Source organism: Nyctibius grandis, chromosome 6 (genome assembly GCF_013368605.1).
Source record: "Nyctibius grandis isolate bNycGra1 chromosome 6, bNycGra1.pri, whole genome shotgun sequence".
In the NCBI taxonomy this organism is placed as follows: domain Eukaryota; kingdom Metazoa; phylum Chordata; class Aves; order Nyctibiiformes; family Nyctibiidae; genus Nyctibius; species Nyctibius grandis.
In genome coordinates, this window is record NC_090663.1 from 56139800 (window position 1) to 56162292 (window position 22493).

Genomic DNA, 22493 nt, shown 5'->3' on the forward strand with positions numbered 1-22493 from the left:
AATACCCCAGGCCACCTTCTCTTCTCACTCACGAGAGTGTAATTCCATCAGAATCAATGCAATTGCTTCTTTGTAAGTAAGGGGATAATTAATCCCTCTGTTGGCATCGTAATTTAAAATTGCCTGGTGTACTCCTTTCTGTGTGATGTCAATGAGTCACCAGTGCTTGTTTTTTTGTTTGGAAGTTCAGCTTTTCTACACCACAATTTATATTATAAAGGCAAAAACAACCTGAGATGTTTTTAGCCCTTTCCTAAGCCCTGAGAGGATGACAAAGACGGCAACCTGATCCCTCAGAACCTCCCATGTAGACACCCAAATTTAGTCCTCATTGCGGAGTTGAAGAACTGGCATCATCCCAAGCATTTGAGATTATGCTTTGCTTTCATGGCACAAAGTTTACTGTTATTCGCCTGTTGCTAGTCCAACCCACCTAGCTCCAGGCCTGGCGTTTCCTCACGGAAACCTGCTGGTAGCGCTTGGAGCTTTGTTGTTCGGATTCAGGATTTGAAAGTAGCTGTGGTGTAAGGGTCTGCCTCAATTTGGCTTGGTCCACCCAGCTTCAGGCGGTGGGGGTGTTTGCTGATGACATTCAGAGAGGCCCTCAGGCAACAGGCAGCTGTAGTTAATTGTGCATTGTGCTTCCCGAGCAGTTCTGATCGCACTGTGAAGCTGCAGCCCAGCACAAATGGCGATGGTGAGCGGTGCCTCTCGTTTTTCTCATTCCCCAGGACGACAAGGAGATCGACCTGGAGCACCTCCACAGGCGCGTGAACAGCCTCTGCACAGATGACGACAGTCCCCATAAACAGTTCTCCACCTCGTCGATTGACTTGACCCCGCTGGACATTGACACTTTACCCACACGTCAGGCACTGGAGCAAATCAGTGACTTCAGAAACACTCACATCACCACAACCACCTTCATACCAGAACAGATCCAGACTCTGAGCCGCACGCTGTCTGCTAAAGCCGCTTCGGGTTTCTCCTTCAGCAGTGTGCCCGAGCACCGAACTGGCCCTTTCAGGCACAGGGCACCCAACGGAGGCTTTTTCAGAAGCCCCATCAAAACAATGTCATCTATCCCTTACCAACCAACTCCTACTCTGGGGCTGAATATTGGTAGTGACCCAGACCGAGGCACCTCCATCTGAGCAAAAGACCAAGTTTCTTCACTGTTTCTTTTTTAGGACTCCCTTTGCAAGGAGCAGCTGTAATATTGTGGGACTAACATGGATGTAACCTTTTTTTCTTTTCCTTATTTTTTGTTTTTTGAGGGTTTTTTTTAGTTTGTTTGGGGGTTATTTTCTGTTTGGTTTTTTTTTTCCTTTCTTTTATTTTATTTAAGAATCAGGATTATTAGTAACAACTCTTCCTCCTCTTCTCTGCTTTCTCAGTCTGGTCTCCTCTATCTCCGCTTATTCTCTTTATTACTTGAATCACTTATTCTTTGGTTTATCACCACGTTAGGTTTTGGTTACTTCAGGCTTTTCGTATACTTTAAATATAGGAAACGTACAGCAACTCATGCATAGAAAAACCCTGAGGATTACTTTACAGAAGGGCATTCGCTCCTCCTCCCCCACTGCCTTTTTTTACTATAATTGCAATAACTTAAGTCCTTTTCATGTATTCTGCTGCATCCAGTCAGCGCTCCACTGCTGTGTGTCCTTTTAACTGTGGACCAAAGGCAAACCCTGCAGTTTAAAAAATGGAAAAATTAAAAAAAAAAGGCAAAAAGAAAAAAAAAAAGAAAAAAAATAAATCAAAACAAATGAAGTTAAAAGACCATTCAGGCCCCATAATACGAGAATGCAATTTTGTAGGATTACAAAAAGCCATTACTATGCCAGTAAAGACTACAGTTAAATCTACTTTTGCACTGCAACAGTGCATATGACCTTTATGTGATTGTACAGTGTTAAAAGTTTTTCTTATGTACAGTAAACTGTATCATATGGCAGAAGCCTCTGTTGTGTTAAATTAGTATCTCATACATATATATATATACATATATACACGCAGGTATGTGTATATATATATACATATACATGTATATATAGTTATAAAATGGCAGCCGTTGCTATTGCAATTCATTTAATAAAGCTTTAGTAAAAATATATTGTATACAGGAAAGATGTACAGTGCAGGGGGTCTTTTCATATAGAAAAGACAGGTTGCTTTAACGTTATTCTGACTTGCATCATTTGCCAACAGAGCATATTTTATACCTTTTTATTAGAACATCCAGGGCAATTTAACATTTGTACCTAGATGTAACTCCTTTGGTTAGGTTTGCATTGGCTATTGAGCATTCTATAAGGCTAACCTTGATAATTTTACTTTTAATTAATTAGACGAATGGAACTCTCTCTTAGGTATACCATGTTCACGAACAACTAGTATAACTCCTAGAGAAGTTTAAACATAGATCAAAGGTTAATAAATTATTTCCCAAATCAGTACAGTTGATCAATACAATAATGGTATTAGTGGAGAAAAAAAAAGCCCTCAAGAAATACAGATGTGGCCTTAATTATGATCACGTATGGTTCTAAGGAGAAAAAAATATGGACAGGCGCTCATTTTAACCCTTTATGCGTTAAGTTAGATTTAGAGGAGCTATGTATTTTTTACATTAGTGCCAACTGCATAGAACAAGAGAAAGAACAGCAGTGAGAGCAAAACCAGTGCCCACTTCGGCACCAGCTTTTTAAAGTAACACTGTTACCTGTTAGAAATGTAGGAAGAGCTTTCAATTTGTAATCCTTAAAACTAAAATGCAGTTAAGTAGAAAGCAAGCAGTTTATCCTGTGAGTTGTTTGGTTTGGTTTTGTTTTTAATGCAACCATATACTTATTTTAACCTAACTCATTCTTTGGCTAGGATTAATAGGAATCAGCCTATGTGATTTGCTTTAGGATAAATTAAAAGGTATATTCTTTGGATCTATTCTATTTTGATGCTAATTCTGTTCTGGGGGAGCATCTTGTACTGTCACTGTTTTTTGTACTAAATCTTCAAATATTGTCTACTGTGTAAGGCAGAACAAATTCTTATCATGCAAAAGGCCATTTTGTTTCCAGGGTAGCAAGTGTCTAAAAGCATGCACAACTTGCTTCCCACTTGTAACATTCATGAACTCATCCACACTTCTGAGTAAAATAAAAATAAAAAAAAAAAAGACAATTTCTTTCCAACAAGCTACATAGGGACATACCAGATGTTGCAGTGATTTTAGCTATTAAAAAACCTGTTAACCATGTACGATATTTAAAATAGGCCTATTTTGATGTGTTGCCTATTATACAGATACACAAAACACTTTTTGGAGGCCTCAGTTACAAGTGGCAGAGCTTTCTGTGTATAATTTGTCTAAATAATTTGTCTAATAAAATTGTTTTCTAAACTCACGTTTCCTCCTGTTTAATTGCTGAGTGCTGTGGGATTTTCGGTCTGTGGCAAGGTGTCCACGCGTAAATTGTTTTGCCACACCATTACTGAAGGGGATTTAGCCCATGGAGATGGGATAAGCTCGCCAGGCTGCTGTGAGTCAGCTCAGTGTAGAGCATCCATGGAAATCACCAAGATTTACCATGTTTATCAATGTCAGGCTTAGATTTCAGAAAACATATACGGACAGCATTTTGGAGAATTATTTGAGAGTTCATTGGCAGTGACATGTATAGGACAGGATTTGTAGAAATACCACATCCCACCTCCATCCTTTTTAGTGTAATCTAGGAATTTTCTTGGAACATGGTCATTATTTTTAAACAATCACATTCTGCTGTGTTTATTTGCACAGAAGTTAGTTTGCTCTGATACAGGACATACGCTGCCTTTAGATTTGACAAAAGTTTTAGCGTGAGAGAATTTAGCCCATATTTCATTATGGTCTTCTCAATCCTTAAGTTTCAGTAATGTGTTAAACTTAATGGCCTTGTCATTAATAAGTCATGCAGAATGTACTGCAATAACATCAGCCATGATGGTTTAACTTGCAGCATCCAAAGTTTGTCTGCTGGCTTTTTACATTCAGTATATTTCGTTTACTTAGTAATATTTTTGACCTCTTGCAATTTTCTATTAAGCTTAGCAGGCATTTATGGGATTTCACTTTATAATTTCAAAAATGCAGTGGAAAGAGTCCTCAACTCATTGCTACATTTAAAACAAATCTGAATCCAGATAACACAAAAATCTAAAGGAAGTTAGATTATTGAAAGTGACTTGAGGTTAAAATTTAAAGGTGCCTGCACAATGCCTGGCTGCAGGCTCATACGTCAGTGGGCACTAAATCATGATGCCAGAAGCTTTTATAATCAGGCTACTTTTATTATTTCATAAAAATCAGCCAAGAGGCAAGCTCTACTTATTTCCTCTGAGGCAGAGCTATGGCAAACTGAGACACTGACCCTACCCTTATGCACATTACAGTGTGTCTAGCAGGGGTTCCCTTAGCCACAAAGATGCTTGCATGATCAAGGGCCCAGTTTTAGGCTATTCCCGATCTGTAAAGTAATCATGACCTCTTGGAAAGTGCTGTCCTGCTGGCATCATAAGTCATTCACTTTAACATAGGCATTGTCCCTGTCATGCTCACAGACACACATCTCTAGAGCTGGGTAGTTTTACAGATACTACCTATGTACTCTCTATAATAGGCTACATTAAGGCAAACCCTATGTGACACTTCTCCCTTTCTTTAAATAAAATTCCAGTGAAGTAATAGTGTGAAAGACTGCCAAGTGCTTCTGCTGCAGTAGCTCTGCTGGAAATACAAGCCAGCTGTATATAAGGATGAGTTGTTTGCGTGGTGATTCCAGTCACACAACCATTTTGACATACCAGCTGCAAACAAAAAGTGAGCAGTGGAAGAAAACATATTTATCTGATTTCAAAGAACCAGTCAGTGAGATGTTTCTGTTGACCAAAGGTGAAATACCTGGAGATAAACAATAGTCCTGCTGTGCCAATCAAGTGAATGATTATAGCTGTCACTGGCTCAGCTGCAGCACAACCAGAGCCAAAGCTGCCTGGGTTTCCCTCTTGCTTTCACACAGCAAAGTGCTAGTATCGTTTCCCTAAATAGATCAAATTTTTTAGAAGTATCTTTTTGTCTTTCTTCCCAAGTCATGTAGGATGCTACAAAGAGATGAGAACGCAAAGCTGCCATTCTGTGCTTGAGCACTCGCTGTAGCTGGGTCCGTATGGCACACTGGAGGTTAACACTCCAGATAAATTTAATTTCTCAAATCTGCACAAAGGTGATGACATGAAAAGTAAACCAGCTTCTTGCATGCACCCTCATGGGTGTAACTAACGAAAAAAGTCTCCAAAACAACAAAGGTGTCATGCCAACAGAGCCCTGCTTTACCCATTTTTCTCTCAGTCCTGATACCCGTGTTGCCTCTTCACTCTGCAGAGCTGTTGTGAAATAAGTGTCAAAGTCAAGTATCTGCTTCTAAGAATGAGTCATAGACAAAGTTTTTGATAAACACTGGGACACGAACACACGCATCCACGTGTCACGGCAAGACCGGTAGGCAACCGCAAACGCATCATCACAACCTGCCAGCTTGTCACGTCTCACACAAGGAGTCGTTCATGAGGTCAGAAATAGCCTCCAAAGGAAGGTTAGTGCAGGCAGAATGACTCACAGCCCAATGAATTCCTAACCAAAAAACTGTACGAATGTCCCAAAATTACAGGAGCCATGGATTTCATGAAAAAAAATACCTTTCAAGAAGTATAGTTATAAAAATAAATTTACTGTCTGTTGAGACTTACAAAATCTGCCCCTCCACCCTATTCATCACAGTGGCATGACGCTTTGCGTGTACTACAGAATTTATTTCTATAACATTCATCAGAAGGAAGGAAAATATTACAGCCGGAAAACTGAACTGTCAGGTCAGTAACTACTGTGCTCAAGGTCACAGGAAATTTGAGGCAGAAGCAAGAATTCAGTGTCTTAGAACTAGTTCATTGCTGTAAGGCAAAAAAATAAATCTTTCCTCCTAGAATCCTCAGAGAAGGACTTTTAGCTGAGGATACTGGGGTGAGAGAGAGGCAAGCAGGGAGCCAAGGAGAAGGTTGCACCACCCGTGTGGGTTGACAGTGGGAAGAGGCAACAGCTGTCCTGTTCACAGGCCAGAGACACAATGCCATCGCTGCTCCTGCCCCAGCAGTCATTTCAGACCAGGTTTGGCCCCTTAAGAACAGCAGCGGCTGTTACCTACATAACTGAGGCTCCTAAGCAGGGCAACAGAGGCAGATACACAGGTCAGACTTTTCTCCCCCGCTCCCACCAGAAGCGGTGTGTGAGCCCACCAGCAGCTAGAGAGTGCCACGTACCCGGGCAGGAGGCCTTTGCGCACCAAGTTAGCATCCCACAACAGGGAGCTTTCCACAGAGGTGCTGGTCACACTGTCCAAAGCAAGGCACACGTGAACAGGCACAGTGACCGCATGTGCCTCGGTACAAATTCCTGCAGCACAGTGCCTGGGATTAATAACTGCTATACCAGTGGAAAAAAGAAAGCTACCTGCAGCCCAGCAAGCACAGGACACCCCTCCACCATAATATGACAGCTCAGTGCTCCTGGAGTTAATTATTCCTACCAGCACTAGCAAGGCAAATGTTTCTTTCAACGCAGGATAATTTTTTCCCCCTTCCAACAAAAAAAAAAAAAAAAAAAAAAAATGCTTGCGTCCTCCTGTCACAGTTTAAAGCTGGGCCAGCTATTAACCCGATGGCAGACGCTCTCTGTTAACCCTCCCCCCCCCACCCGAAGGGAAAGGGAAAAGGGAGAGAGACTTATGGGTTGGAAAGTTAAAACAGTTTTAATAAACTATAGTAATGAAAAAGAGTATAATAATAATAGAAATAATCAAATATATACAAACATATACAAAACCAAGATCGAGAGCTTGGAAATCCTCCTTAGGCAGAGTTGCTCCCCCCAGCACCAGCAGAGGGGAAAATGCAGTAGCTCCCACTGCTATCACGCCTGCAGGCTTTTAACTGGAGAATTGGCAAAGCTGGTACCAATCAGTGGAAGAGAGGAGGACCCCTCCCTCCTGGGCCCCACCTCCAGGAGGCAGTGCATTAGCGATAAATAGGAAAGTGAGAATGACATGTATGGGATGGAATACCTCGTTGGTCAATCTTGGGTCACCTGCCCTGTCTGCTCCTCCCTGCAGGTGTGACCCCCCTTCGGCTCTTCACTCGTAAGCAGTGAGGAATTTAGCAGTGACCTTGGTTTCTTTAAAGCTAATTGGCCTGGTTTGGGCCAAACCAGGACACCTATTCCTTGTTCCAAGTGGGTGATGCGCCAACACAACATGGGATAACGTACTGCTGTGGAGTGCCAAAACAAAAATTAACTGCAGCTTTATTTGCAAATCCAGCACCAGAGTCAGAGGAGGCTAAGGAGAGCAGGAGAAAGGAAAGCGGTGTTTACATCAGGGCAAAGGTGCCTCCCACCCCTAATTTGAGGGTTCACACCTGGACAGCCGAGCTTTGCCTGCCTTTCCCTCCCTGCAGGGCTGTGGGCTGTGGCAGCGTCATTGCTACTCAGAGTGCAGTATCCCTGTCCCTCATGCTGGTACGTGACTATAGATGGGACATAACTGGAAAACTGTGGCAAGCCATGGAGATGCAAACCAGCCCTCACTTTCTCAGCAGCCCCTTCTAACTATGCAGGTTTTCCTGTCAGCTCTCTGACTATGTACGGGATGTATCATCAACTGGCCCAAAGCCCCATCTGCAAACATCCACAGGAACCATCCTCATGAATGGAAATATCATATTTTCCTTCTACATATAGGAAATTGTCCCACCTGAATCTAACTTTTATTGCCACGCAAAGAAAGGCTCAGAGATGCCGCTTACTGCCCTAACTCAACTGCAGAGGGACCCTCCTTTCTCACTCAGTGCAGCCAGAAGATGCTGTGGCAAGCATTTTGCCTGGGAGCCTGTGTGAAGGTGGTGAATGTTAGACAACTGCTAGAAATTAAAAAGCACAGTTGGGAAAAAAACACAACACACCACCCTTCTCACAGGTTATTTGTGTTATATTTGCCTCGCTCTGCCAGTCTAGCTCGTGTCCCTGTCAAGTTCCAGGAAAAAAAAAAGGGGGGAGTGGGCAGCCCTGTGAGTGCATTGTCCCCCTGCCACCGCGGGTAAGCTTGCCTTTCTCCCCCACCGGCCAGGGACATGCTTCTTCACACACACAGTGGGGAGGTCTTGTTTGGTTTTGAATATTCCCTGCATATGAATATTCACTGTGGACCACAGTAAGACTAATCACAGCTGACCCATGTTGTTACTAATTAATTCTTTTGCTTACACACAAGGGAACAGGAGAAAGAAAGAAAATACTGTGAACAAAGCTAATAATGTGGTTACTCACTGCTCCTACTATCTGACACATTTTTAAGGAATAGTCTCTGCGGCGTGGCAGCAAACACAGCAAGAAATTGATGTAGTGTAACAGAAAAGCATGTTGCTTTATGAAATAGTGCTCAGGCAACACTGGAATGGTTTGTCTTGCTCTAACTTTTACAGACCCTTCTGAATAATATCTGCTGTTGCTTGCATTGGTTTTACATCTTTGCAGGTTTAGGAATTGCAGATGAAGTTTTCTTCTCCTCATCCCCCCACCTCCCCCAACAAAACAGGATTCCCTAAAACACTTTGTATGATAAAAAAAAAAATCCTGTTAGACTATCTATACAATACAGAAGGTATTGCTGTTAAGGGACACACGAGGCTTTGTTTTTCCTACATCAAGATAAAAGATAGGTAGAAGTAGAGCTGATACCACCTGGAAATCTGACTTTTGAAAGACGTATTTATTGTCTTCAATAAATATCACTGTGATCTTCAGTTTTAAAGGCTTGCTGTATCACCTGACAAATGTAGGCCCATCCATATCTATATTAGGCCTGCTATATCTGGGTTGTTTGAAAAGGGAAAACTTATTTCCATAAATATTTCTAAACATTTATTCTATAAATATTGACACATACAAGCAGCTTTCCTTCTAAAACTTACAGCTAGTGGGTTATTAGCTATGGTATATAGCCATTTGCTGGAGTATAAGCAGAATTTAACCCAGAGTACAGACATGAACTTCTATTTCATAGGTTGAAGTCATGCAAGGAGATAGCAGGTGCAGTGCTTTTGCACACATATCTCCAGTCATTGCCCCACACTTCATCTTCCTGAGTGAATGGTGGACACCTACACAAGCGTGGCCAAAAAAAGGGGAAAAGATGGGAAAAAAAAAAAACACTGTTAGCACTGGTTACTCTGCTGCTGGAGTCAGAAGCTGCTGAACCCAGCAGACTGCTCCCTTTGTACAAAATATAGATGGATTTTTTTTTTCCCTTATGGAGAGTTTTGGCTTTAATCTGGTTAATTCTCAAACAAAAGTGGCACTGCTTGGTTGAGCGCTTGTGTTAATGACAGGCAGAGGGAAGCGGCTGAATTTGTTGCTGTCTCTTAGCCTGGCTTGAATTTACTGTTTATCATCTATCTATCTATCTATCTATCTATCTATCATCTATCTATCTATCTATCTGTCATCTCAGGCACATCTTCTGCCTACCACCTCCTGCAGTAACCACTGCATGCACCCACGGACGGCTGCCCCTGGCTCCTCGCTGCCGTTAATTGCTTTGCGCAGGGGCTGCGCTCCCCGCGGGGGAGCCGGGGCGCTGCGGCCGGAGCGGAGGCAGGACCCGCAGACGGCTCCCGGCTCTGCCCCGCCTGCGGCACGGGTGGCGGGGCTTGAACCTGGCCCGGGGGCTGCCGACAGCCCGGCCACCCGCAGGGAGCGGGGTGAGCGGCCACACCGAGCCGCGGTGAGGCTGCTCCGCAGGGAAAAAGAACGGCGGTTTGTGTGTCACGGGCTTTGCGGGCTGGGTGGGAGCAAACCCGGGTGTGAGCAGTCACTGTTCCGCCGGGGAGGCTGCGGCCCCCGCAGGGACAGGGGCTCAGCGCGAGCCTGACCAGCCTGACCAGCGGGGAACCAGCGGCGAGAGCGGCGGTGAAGGAACGGGACGGTGTTTGCGGCGGGGAGCCGCAGACCCGCCCGCCGTGCCCGCCGCCGCCCGGATGGTGGCGCTGCGGCACCGCCTCCGCCTCTAGCGCGGCGGCGGCGCTGGGGCCCCGGTCGGGCTCACCGGGTCCCAGGCAGCGGCGGCGGCGGCCGGGGGCTCCTTGTCCCCGCGAAGTGCCCCACGGGCGCCGCCGTCAGCTTTTCGGCTCCCCCGGCAGGCGCTCGCCGTCCCCCCCGGTTCCCCCAGGGGGGAGCCGTTCCGGGGGGAGGGCGTTGGGGCGGGGGGCGCGGAGCCGTGCGCGGCCGCGGTGGTGCCGCGGCGGCCGGGGGAGCCCCATTTCCCGGGAGACGGGGCGGGCCGCGCCGCTATGCCGCCGGGATAATGGCGGGGGCCAGCGCCGTGTCACCTCTTGTGTGCGCTTTCCAAAGAGGAGCCCGGGCGTGGCGAATGGGACACAGACCGCCATTGTGCCGGCGACACTTTAATCGCCCACACCTACAATATCCAACCTGTTGCCGCCGGCAGAGGGGCAGCCCCGGGGCGTACACCCCGCCCGAGGGGCTCGGGGGGGAGGACGGGGACGGGGCGGTGGGCTTCGCTGCCACCTCACGAGAGTGAGGCTTTGGGGGGGCATCTTCGGTTGCGTGGCCTGGGCTCTATGAGCTTGACCTGCAAATGGTGCCCACCAAGTAACTGCACCACCGAAGCGGGTGCCCCGAGCCAGGAGACCTGTTTCGCTGGGAGAGGTAGGAGAGAAATGCCCAGCAGGCTGTGGTGGGGCACAGGGGGACCCGTGGAGACACCAGGCTTTTGATTAGCAAAGCAGCTCTTGCTGGACGTTGCTTGTACGCTGCCTTCCCGGCAAGACGTTGTCTCCTCGCAGTCTCATCGGGATGCAAATGCCCTCAGGCCTGCAGCAAAAATAACTTCCAGTGGCACGGATGCAACAGCTGCGCTGAAGCGAGAAGTGGGTTTTCATGCTCACAAACAAGGCAGGGTGGGACGGTGGTTACTCCTGCCATCCCTCCCTCCAAAGCTGAGCCACTTGGGTTCTCACACTGAACCTTTGTGTGACCCACACAGGGGATGGCACATGGACTGCGAGGGCTATACACCCAGGCAGTGTGAAACAGCCTCAGTGAAAACTGGGGGTTCCTGATGAAAGCTCTCAAGTGCCTGGCCTCAGCAGGCCATCAGCTGTGTCTAGCCTCACCTTCTGCCTCAGCATAGCTCTTGCAGATGACCATTAGGCTTCACCCTGTGGGAATTCCTAGAACTTTTATGGAGTTCAAAGCATCCTACTTACCTGGAAAATGTCAATGCTTACAAACTATAGCAAGTCTTTCTCCAGCTCTGGAGCAAACACATCTGCAGGTGAGGGGTATGCCAGTGGTACAGATCTTGCCACAAGCAGGATTTTGCAAGCCTACTGCCACAGGAGAAGCACTTCCTGAGAGCTATAGGACTGCAACAGAGTATTGCTGTCTCTGAACACAACCAATGAGGACACCCATCACAGACACTGTGAACAACACTCTGCTGAGGCTGTCTGTTGTCCCATAGACTGGAAAGAGTCTTATGCGTGGCTCGGCATCTTGAGAGGCCCCTAGAGCTTAAACCTCTTTTAAAAAAATGCTTAATTTTTGTCATACACAGAATTTGTTTAAGAGCATTTTAAAATCCTTCTGTGCTGGGAGATGTATGTGTGTCTTAACCCCATGTAGGGGAAAAAAAAAAAAAAAAAGAAAATTAATTATTCTGGTTCTACTTTTTTAACAAGTATTTAAAAATTCTTAAGACATTAATTTATGAGGCAGTAGACCAGACAAAGATGTCTTCATAGCGGTTTGTTTTCACAGCCTTTCACAGGAGTAGGTCCTGAAAGTTGTGTTGGTGCTGTGTTGTGTTAGACGTTGATTGTTCCTAGAAGCCCCTGTGCTCTTTGCTGTCAAGGATTAAACAGGAGGATTTCTCGTGGATGGCAAGGTAGTATTTTTTCTTGGCTGACAAGTGTTTCTTTCATGGGGAAACTCTCTGCTCTGCGGGATTGATGTGAGGTGCTGATCAGCATGAGCTTGGGTCCATTCACTTGCTTTTCTCCCCTTAGAGGGACCACTGTTCTCTGCATTACTGTGGCTTCTGTGACTGCAAATATTTACTCTTTGCATTTTAGAGACCACCTCTCCTCGGGAGACCTGCAAAGGTTCAAATTCCAGGCTAGCATTTCCACTACTAAGAAACCTCCTTCCAGCACAGGGCTGCCTAATTTCCGAGAGCTTTGTGGGTGATGGATGTGAGAATCCTGTATTGAAGGCCCAGTACGATTGAAGCAAACTCCCCCCACACTCCCAGGTTACTGCTCTAGTAATGCTGTTGTTGCGGTGCAATGCAGACCGTTTAAGATGTCAGATTTTTCCTTTTTTCCTCATGCTTACATGTCAAATGTTATTTTTTCCCACTTTTCCACTGAAGTATGTTACTACTGTGCCACAGAGAGTCTGCAAGCTAAATTAGATCAGAATCTTTTCCCAAAGCAAACCTTTATAACTATACTCTGTGCAGTGGCTAAAGTGACAGTGAAAGAGGGAAAGCTGTGGCAATCAGTTTAAAAAAAAATACCTAATACCAGCAGTTTTACGTGCCTAGAAGTCTGAGTACTTACACTCCCTGGGCTCTTGTGCAAGAGCCATTGAGAGCAAGCAGAGGTGACGAGGTGTGATCTGAAGGGAGTATATTGTCTTGATGGATGGATGGATGGATATTAATTCTCCGATCTTAAACCAGATGAAGTGTTGTTCTTACACTGTAAAACTGTTGATGGCACTGCTCATTTTCTTGGTTAAGTGATTTATATCATTAAAACATACTAATTAACAGCCTAATGAAAGCATGCTAGACAACAATTGCTTTTGAAGCACTTTCTAACATGCAGTATGTTAAGCAGGAGACAGCGTTATGTTGCTCATTTCAAGAGTGACTAAAACGATGGACCTCTGGATGGTGCGTATGAGTGCACACAGGCCCGGCAAAATTCTTCCTGCTGCAAAGGGCGAACAAACTACACCTGGAATAACATCGCTGTTAAAGAGATGAGGAGATCAAGGATGGGGAAGGCATAAAGCCTCTGACACAACCAGATCCCTTGGGTCTGATACTAGTGTTTCCATTGCATTAAAGCAGCCTTGCACTGCAAGGAAATGCTTCCAGTTCTGTGCAGGGTATAATTATTTTTAAGTCATTAACTTTTCTTCCTCCAAGAGCTTAGCTCTGGGATGTACTTGGTAATGCAGATCCTAACCCAAAAGCTGCCTGTCCTGAGCTATTGCCAGCTCTCCGGGTTACAGTTGCTGTCCGAAGTAGTAACCAAGCACATGCAGACCTCTGGGGTCAGACTTTCCAAGCTTAGGACACGAGGAAACTGCTCGCTGCCTTCCAAACCAGGTCCTCTGATCACCTGGGGCGATGGCAGTACCTAGCAAAGCATGGCAACAGCCCTGCAAACCCCTGTGTGTTGGTCCTTGATGGTTTTGGTTTTTTTCTGGAGACCTGTTGTTGAAAGAGTCCCACAGCTGAGAAATGCCTCAACTCTCAGAGACTTTGGTGGGACTGAAGACATTTAGCAATTTTAGAGAAAATTCCTTGCCAAGCAGGTGTAAAAACAAGAACGTGTTTAAAACAAAGTGACCAAAGGAAAATTTTTATTATTAGTGACACTTCCTTGAATATGAAGCTTTTTGGTTTTAAAATATGAGCATAAATTAAATTCCCAGTAACAGTTATAGCCATTTAAATAAAGGAGAAAAGTGTATGTAGTTATAAATACTATAGATAAGATTTCCAATATGTTACAAAGCTGAATTCATTATGCCTTACAATGACCCCAGGAGGTAGGCAAGTATTGTTATAGCGATGCTTTGCATTCCTCTTGCAGGCAGTGGGAGTACTTGCACCAGAGTTAACTGTACACAACAGAAAGTGTCTTCAGGATTCAGCCCAGAGCATAAGTCTGCACTAGATCTTTACAGTGGTAAATGTCACCAAGAAACGGGAATTGGTTTTATAGAGCCTCAAAGAGTTGACGTGAATGCCATTGGGTAATTGTAGCGATCTGCCCAGGAATATTGCTCTGCAGAAATGAGGGCACGACTGCTTCAGCGGCAATGTGGTCCTGATTATTCACGAGTGGAAAGGGGCAGGTTTCACAAACGTTGGAGTCCGTAGTGATGTCCCAGGTACCTGGGCTTTCACGTTCCTTGCAGTCGTCACTGCTAATGTGTGTTTAAAACACACTTGACAGCAAAGCATCAAACATTGTGACATTGCAGTCGTCACTGCTAATGTGTGTTTAAAACACACTTGACAGCAAAGCATCAGGCACTGATCATAGGAGTCATCTAAGAAAGACTTGCTGCTGGACCCTCCTCTGCTTTAAGCTCACTTGCTCTGAATAATGTAAATATGAACACTTTCTTTGGGTGAATATTCTGATGATGCAGTCTATGAGACTGAGAATGATTAGACTGTGCGTTGTCTTTATGTGTTTGTTGTAGCCCACCATAGTAGCGTCTAGATGGGTTTTGCCATTCCAGGGTGCAGGTCGGTCACCAGGTGGGCAGGAATCCCCCTTCCCTCCCCTTGCCAAAGGCATGGGCAGGTTGCTGTTGGGATTCAGCGAGGATTACCTGACCTCGGTAAGTGACACTCACAGCTTTGTCTTTATCCACTCGCACATTTAACTGCCTGAAGGCCAGATCATGGGCCTGGGGAGAGACACGGAGAGGGTTCCCCCCCGCTTTTTGAAAGGAATGGAGGAAATGGGAGAACGTGTGGAGAAAGTGGGGCAAGGGAAGAGAAGGAATAAAATACTTCCTAACCAGTGGTGATGCCCGCAGAGCAGGCGGCTGATCTTGAAATGGGATTGAATGAGCAATTAGACTATAGAGTACAATTAAGCTGAGGGCTGACCCATGTGCTTTGAAAATGTCTCTGGCTGTAATGATAGAGGAGGCTTTTTGCAAGTCTGTTTCCTCCCCCCTTTTGTAACCCATTTTTCTGTAACACTAATATGTGCCTGACCCTGAGTTGCTGCCTTGGCGCTTAACCAGACTTGGGGGGGAATGGAGGAGCAGGGGGAAATCTGCATAAAGATACGGAGATAAGTTCAGTTTGTTTTCCTCTGAAAGCTTTGACACTTTCTTAGAGAGAGCAGATTCATTTTCAAGGCTTCCTACATTCCTGCTATTGTACAGTAAGGGTTTCAGACCGGTGTGCCTGTGTTTCCGACTCCCGTGAAGTTCCCTTTGCGGCAGGGCGTGTCTCGAGCCGCTTCAAAAGAACCAACTTCTACAAAAGAAAAAAAGAAACTCAAGTAGGCTTGAACATACAAAGAGAGGGAGAAAGGGAAGAGAAAAGGGCCGGGCAGTGTTGAATACAAAATGAGTTCAGCCAGCCCCAGGAGTTCTTCATCACTTACATTTATCTTATTCTGGGGGAGCAGAGCTAACCCCAGCGCTGACATAAACCACCCTTTGCCTTTGACTCTGAGTGCATGTACGCGCACAGCCAATATGGGCATATGCAGAGCAAGGGGTTTCAATGAAATATTTTTTTCCCTCTCTGAGCGGTGCGGGGGGGAAACGGCTTTTTGTGCATGCCCTTTCAAAGGCGAACTGTGGAGCGAGTCTCAAATGCCTCCAGTTTCAAAGCACGTGCTCAGAAAAATTCACGCGCTTGAAAAATAAGCAGCTGGTAGTGTTTCTCAGCCGGACTGACTGTCCAGGGAGCGTGCCAGGGTTAGGCTGATCTCCCCCGTGCTCCGTAAAATCACTGCGGTCCTGCTAAGGGAAGTCCCCGGCACCTGCTGTGAGCCCTGGCCCTGCCGGGAGCGTTGGGCACGCAGGCGCCAGGGCCCCTCCTGGGCACCAGTTGCCCCACATCCGCACGGGATGCTAATGGGACACCGCTCCCCTCCATGGCCAGGGTCTTGGCCAGGCGGCCTTGGAAAGTCGGTGGCTTTGTGGGCTGGAGGATTGGGCCTGCTGTCAGGGAACAGCCCTTTGGCCCACCGGCCGGGGCAAGGTGTTTCGAGACTTCAGCACCGCGCCGTCATCACTCTCCCCATGCCTGCGAGCTTGCTAGGCTTCTGGAAACGCCTGTCAGCATCTCCCGCTTGGCAAAGCTCACGCTCATCTCCGAGCTTTGGTCTGCGGTCCTCGCATCGAGCAGCTCGCAGCCGCAGCGCCCAGCGCTCGAAACAGGGACACACAGGCTTAACCCCGGGGAGGAGAGTACAGCGGGGCTCCTGGCAAAGCAGGCTTGTACCACCAGGACCCGGTGAGGGAGCACGTGGTGCCGGGGGATGGGAAGAAAAGAGGGAGGGCTGGGTATTTAGCTGGCAAACAGTACCATTCAGCACGGTGGAGAGAGGACTTCTCATTTTTTTTAATGACAAAAGCATCTGTGTGTGTGTGTGGTAATACGATAGTAGCTTATAAAAGTTGCTGCCAGATACAAATAGATGCCTACCAACCTCATGGATAATATACAGAAACAAGGCTTAAACTTCTGCTCCTTTTCATCTTTCTTACCAAGTAAACGTTTTCATTTTGATCAGAAACTGATGACTTGTTCAGGGGGAAAAGAAAGTCCAGCAGCTTTGTCTTTGAAACATAATTGCAAGCAGAAAAGAATAGTGACGGCTTGCCTCGGTTTCTTTTCAAAGAAAGCAAACCATCAACGTTCTGTTTGCTCGAAAACATCCAGTTGTTTATGGAAGGTGGGCCCCGGGCGCCTGCACCACGCTCGGCCAGCCTCATAAACCAACGCGGTTGCTCATTTTATGTCACCGCCGCACGGCTTTGAGCTGCTGCGCTCCCTCGCTCCCTCCTTGGCTTGCGAGTTATTCACGTTTGAAAAAACATATCTGCCCCACACTGTGCCCATCACTTTGTTCTCAACACGCCTATTCACAGGGGTGAACCTCCACTTCTCCTCTCTGGGCGGGCGGCGGTGGCAGGAGCGGCGGCAGGCTGCTCGGAAGGAAAGTTAAGATGCGTGCACGGAGTTACTTCCTTCTCCACCACCTTTGGGGAGCCATTGTTGTCCGAACAAAAGGACTTATTCGCGGGGGACCGGGACCCTGCCGAAAACGTGGCAGCTCCGGGTGCAGCTCACATGTGCCGTCTCGGCTGCAAACGCTGCCGTTTCTCACCTACCGGGTCCCGGGAGGGATTCCCGCGTGTCCCCGGGGTTAACGTGCTAAAACCGAGGGCGCGCACTCGGCAGCCTCGCAGCCGAACCCCCGCAAAGCAGCGCGGCGGCTCATGCCCCGCCGCCCGCAGGGCCCGGGCTGCCGGGGCGCCGCCGGGGCACCCCGCGGCCGCGTCCCGGGGCCTGCAGCGCTCCATACCGCTGGCTCGGGCAGCGTCGCTGCGGCCGAAGCGAGCGCCGGACGCACCGACGGCTACCCCTGCCCGGCGCGGGGAGGCAGGGCGCCGTGGCCGCCGAGGCAGGCATTCACCGGAGCCCCCGGGGTCTGGCCGGCGGGGGCTGCCCGCGGCCCGGCAGAAAGGAAAGGGATGTTCCCCCCGGCGGGCGCGACGGAGCGTCCTCAGCGGTGGCAGCAGCGGGAGGACCGGGCGCCGGTTCCCGCTGCCCGGTGCTGGGCGTCGCGCGGTCAGGGCGCTCCCGGGCCTCCCCCGCCCCCTCGCACCGCCGCGCGTGCCGCCGGCCGCGGCTCACACCCGCCCCCCATCTCCAACCTCCGCTCCCCCGCGCCGCGCGCCGGGCGGGCCGCGCCCCTCGCGCCATTGGCTCCCCGCACGCGCCGGCCCCCGCGCGCGCGCCATTGGCCGCGACGACACGCGACCGGCGCGAGTGGAGGGCGGGCGGCGGGAGGGGTGGGGCGCGAGGGAGGGAAGGGGGAGAGCGGGGGGGACCCCGGCGCGTGCCGCTCCTTAAAGGGGGGCGCGGCGCCCGGCCGACACCGGAGACGTCGGGCCGCCACGCGCGAGGCGGGCGGGCGCGCTGCGAGCCGGCCCGGCCCTGCCCTGCCCTGCCCCCATGGGCGCGCGGCGCCCGCGCTAGCGCCATGAGCCTGCCGCGCGGCGCCTGGGCCGGGGGTGGCCGCGAGCCGGGGGCGCCCGAGCCATCGCGGGGGCCGGAGGCGGGCAGCTGCGGCTGCGGCTTCGCCCCGGGCTGGCTGGGCGTGTGCTGCGCCGCCCGCCTGCCCGCCGCCTCGCCCCGCTACCTGCTGCCCGGGGAGGAGGACGAGGAGGCGGCGGCCGAGGGAAGCGCGGCGCGGAACGGCGGGAGTAGCCCCGGCGGGGCGAGGGGCACGGCGGCGGGCGGCGGGCGGCCGCGGGGCGGCGGCGGGCCCGGCCTGCGGGCGCAGGTGAGCGGCGTGCAGAAGCAGCGGCGGCTGGCGGCCAACGCGCGGGAGAGGCGGCGGATGCACGGGCTGAACCACGCCTTCGACCAGCTGCGCAATGTCATCCCCTCCTTCAACAACGACAAGAAGCTCTCCAAGTACGAGACGCTGCAGATGGCGCAGATCTACATCAGCGCCCTGGCCGAGCTGCTGCACAGCCCCGCCGCCCCCCCCGACACCCCGGGCAAGGCCGAGCACCGCGGGGCTCCCTTCGAGCCGCCCTGCGCTGCCGTGGCCGGGCCGCCGCCAGCGCCGCCGGCGCCGCAGCCTGGGCCGCCGAGAGCCTCGCCCCCCGGGCACGGCAGGACTCGCTTCCCCCCGCCGCCGGCCGCGGGGGGTTACTCGGTGCAGCTCGACCCGCTGCACTTCCCCTCCTTTGCGGAGGGCGCCCTGATGGGACAGAGAGCCCCTTCCCCCGCCCTCCTCATGCCGCAGCCCGGGCAGCCGCCGCAAGAGAGGAGCAAAACGTCGCCCCGGTCCCACAGGAGCGACGGGGAGTTCTCGCCCCGATCCCACTACAGCGACTCGGACGAGGCTAGCTAGGGCGGGGGCACCTTCCCCAGCACCCCCCCGGGGCCGCGGCCGCCCCTCGGAGCACGGACTCCGCCGTAGGGTGAGCAGCCGGCCGCGGTGCCGTCTCGGATGGCATCGGCTCTCCTCGGTCGCTTTGAAATCCGCCCCCTCTTCTCCCGCCCCCGGCAGCTCCTGGGTTTGTCCAGGGGAATGGCTCTTAGCGAGTGACTGTACCCGCCCTATCTGTCAGGGTTGGTTGGGGTTTTGTTTTTTCATTTTTAGTTACCACTTTTAAAGTTTGTTTTGCCTAGAAGTCGTTGCCGTTCCCTCCTGCCAACACGACACCTCGCAGCGCGGAGCCCGGCTTGCGCCGCCGGAGAGCACATGATGCATAAGAAGAAAGTCCGGCCCCGCTGCTGTTGCTGCTGCCCGCGGGCGGGGGTGCCGCCGGCGCCCTCCCCACCCGGGCGTACACCCGCGCCTTCCAGGACACCGATCCTGCCCTGTGTCGTATTGTTGTGGAAACACACACACACACAGAAAAAAAAAAGTAAATAACGCACCGTCTGGTCCTGTAAATAGCGGAGAAAAGGTGGATTTTCCTTAGCGCACCATGCCGGCGTCTTTTGGGGGGAATCGTGGCGCAAGCACTTTATCAGCGGCTGGAGATGCGGTTTCAAGAGAAAAGCTACTAACTAACTGCCAATTGGAGACCAATATTTAATTAAGCCACTTAATCCTAATGCTTTCTTAAAAACGAAAACAGTCTTGTCGTGTCAAACTTTTATGTCCGTTTTATTTTGCTTTCGTGATAATAGGAAACGTATTTATTATGGAGTGTTTGCTACTATTTCTGCTTTTTTTTAAAAAAAAAAACCTTTTCTACGACGAGAATCGTTTATTTTAATTTTAGCAAAGCCAGCTGCCATTGTTTTATGTATTTTAATTTTAAAACATTTTTGAGATCAAATAAACGTGGGGAAAACGAAACAAAACAAAACCAGCCTGAAAATGCGGTTGGGTTTAGCTTTTCTCCTCGCATGCCCCGAGCCGGGGTGGTATCAAAACCCGGTGGCGGGGGGTGAGCGGGGCAGCCCCCCGGGAGGTGATGCCCCTGGGAGCCGGCAGACCGCGCCGGGCGGGCGGGACGGCCCGGCTCCCTGCAGAGGGACCCCGGGACCGGGGGGGTCTGTGCCCTGCGTGGAGCAGGGCTGCCCCCACTGCCCGCACCGCCGGGATCGGGCCCCGTCTGCGTCCCGCCGCTCCCAGCTGAGCCGGGGTAATTGCAACAAGTGCAGGCTGAGGGGCTGGGCGCTGCTCGGTAGCCACTTGTCCCGGCACCGCCGCTCGAGTCACATAGTTCCCTTCTGCCCCCTACTCGGTCGGGACACGAGCGGGTCCCCCCACGGAGCCTCTGTCTCGCGTGGGGATGTGTAAATTGTGCCGAAAGGGTGGGGAGCGGGCGGGGAAAGCCGGTGGGGTTTGGGGGACACGCGAGCAGCGCGGCGGGTCGCCGGGGGAGCAGGATGTGGCCCCTGGCTTCGGGTTAAGCCCCGGGGGGAGCTGATGCTTTGCCCAGCCTGTCTGTGGCACCAGACCCCGGGCTAAACAGGAGCCGTGCCTGTGCCGGGGTCCCGCTGGGTTCAGCAGGTGACACCTGGGGGGATCTAAGGGGCGATCAGTTAACCAGGCGCGGCTGGGAGCGAGCAGGCCCCGCGGGAGCGGAGCCCGTGAGAGTGTCGCTCTCCCTGAAGAAATAGGGCACCTGCCTGCCCGGTAACCCCGGGCTGCTGCCGTGCCCTGCCCTTCCCGCCGCGAACACCCGCGGCCGCCGCCCCGTACCTGCCGAGGCCGTCGGTGCGCGGTCCCGCGGGGTGAAAAGTTCATCGGTAGGGTCATTTCCCTTCCTAACAAACGCCAGCTTTTTCGGGGTGGGTCACCTTCGGTTTACGGCATTTATTTCTGGGCTCCGGGAGTCGGTCACGCTTCTTGGGGAGCACGCGTGGGCTCTCAGCACGGGAGGGATGCGGCGGAGCAAGATATCACCAATTTTGGGGGGGGCTGGGGGTGTTGTTTTGTTTATTTGTTTTGTTTGGGGTATATGTCCAGCGCGGGCGGACCGGCTGCCACCGTGACTCGGGGCAGCACCCCGCGGAGAGGGTCCAGGGGGTGCCGGCGGGGCGGCCGTGGGGTGACGGGGTGCGCGCACCCTCCCTCGGCCCCGCCGTCCCGGGCGCTGCCTCTGCGGCTGCGGACACGCGGAGGGGTTGAAAAGCGCAGCTCAAAATCCTCCCCGCTGCCTCGGACGGGGTCCCTGCCCCGACGGCACCGCACGGCGCGGTTGGTGCTCGCAGCTACAGCGCAGCGCTCGCGGTCTGAGCGTCTTTTTCTGCCTTTTTTTTTTTTTTTTCTAAACGGTTATTTGAAAGAGATACTCAGCAGCATTTCCATTTTAAGGTTCAGCTATAGAGTTTGCATAACAACCGCTTGGCAGCCCCCCTCTCTTACACTCCGTTAACAAGCTGTAACGTATAGCTGCAGGTTGCTATAATCTCATTAATATTTTGGAAACTTGAATATTGAGTATTTCAGACTGCTCATTCCCCATATGCCAGGCCACTCCCGCTATGCTGGCTGGTTCCTTTCTCTCCATTATTAGCAATTAGCTCCTACCTTCCAAAGTCAGATCCAAGTATCCAAGATACTAGCAAAGGAATCAACTATGTGTTGCAAGCTAAGCATGCTTAATATCTCCCAAACAAACAAAGAGACAACATTTCTTTAAGTAATGAAGATGGATAAATCGCTTTATTGAGCTTGCGACAGTGTTTGTTTTGTACAGACTAGCGCAAAGTTTTTAACAAGAGCGGGGACGCGCACCAGCCCCTGGAAGCAGTTTCGCCCCTTTTGCTGCTTCCTGGGGTTTTATCATCTTAAACGGGCTTTTATTTGAAATGAGCGAGTCAGAAGCGCACTATCCGAGCGTTAAATTTTGGCTCAACGCTAAAAAATCCGCCGGGGTGTGCAAAACGACCGCGGGGGTGTGGAAGGGTGGCTGGGGGAGGTGGTCGCCTTTGTGCGAGGCGCACGGCGGCTCCGTTGCCTTTTGAGAACCGGTCGCCGAATAAACCGCAGCCGTGGACTCCGGTGCGGGGCTCTGCCCGCCCGTTTCGGCGGCGGGGCTTAGTGCGGGGATTTCGGGGGGCCGGTGGGGAGCGAGGCGCGGCGAGGCGGGCGAGTTTGCAGCGCGGCGGCCGGAGCGCATCGCTGCCTTGCAGCTCTCCGGCTGCTGTGTGCTCAACCTCTGGCCTCGGGGAGGGAGGAGGGACGCAAAGGGGAGAAAGGGTTAAACCCGGCGAGGGGAGACCAGAAAAGCGCACGGACCACGGGGGCGGGTGGGGGGGAGCTGGCCGTGGGGCCAGTGTTTCTTAATTAGAGCGGGGAGGACAATGCGATGGGGCGGACAATGCGGGGGCTGG

The 22493-nt window shown here is 50.9% G+C and overlaps 2 protein-coding genes across 3 annotated transcripts in view; both read left to right on the top strand.

Annotated features, from left to right (window-relative positions):
- The window catches only part of GRID2 (glutamate ionotropic receptor delta type subunit 2), a 774093-nt gene extending 772939 nt beyond the window's left edge, over nucleotides 1-1154 (top strand). For both annotated transcript variants that reach the window (XM_068403567.1, XM_068403569.1), the window contains one exon: nucleotides 732-1154. In XM_068403567.1, the coding sequence (XP_068259668.1) occupies nucleotides 732-1154 (423 nt within the window). The remainder of the gene's footprint in view (nucleotides 1-731) is intronic.
- Nucleotides 1155-18162: 17008 nt separating this feature from the next.
- ATOH1 (atonal bHLH transcription factor 1) lies at nucleotides 18163-19044 on the top strand. Its single transcript, XM_068404108.1, has one exon. It carries the CDS (start codon nucleotides 18163-18165, stop codon nucleotides 19042-19044), a length of 882 nt encoding a protein of 293 aa, XP_068260209.1.
- Nucleotides 19045-22493: the final 3449 nt, after the last annotated feature.

Bases quoted from the DNA above. Each gene is read 5' to 3' on its own strand.
- ATOH1 (XM_068404108.1), top strand. From the start codon at position 18,163: ATGAGCCTGCCGCGCGGCGCCTGGGCCGGGGGTGGCCGCGAGCCGGGG.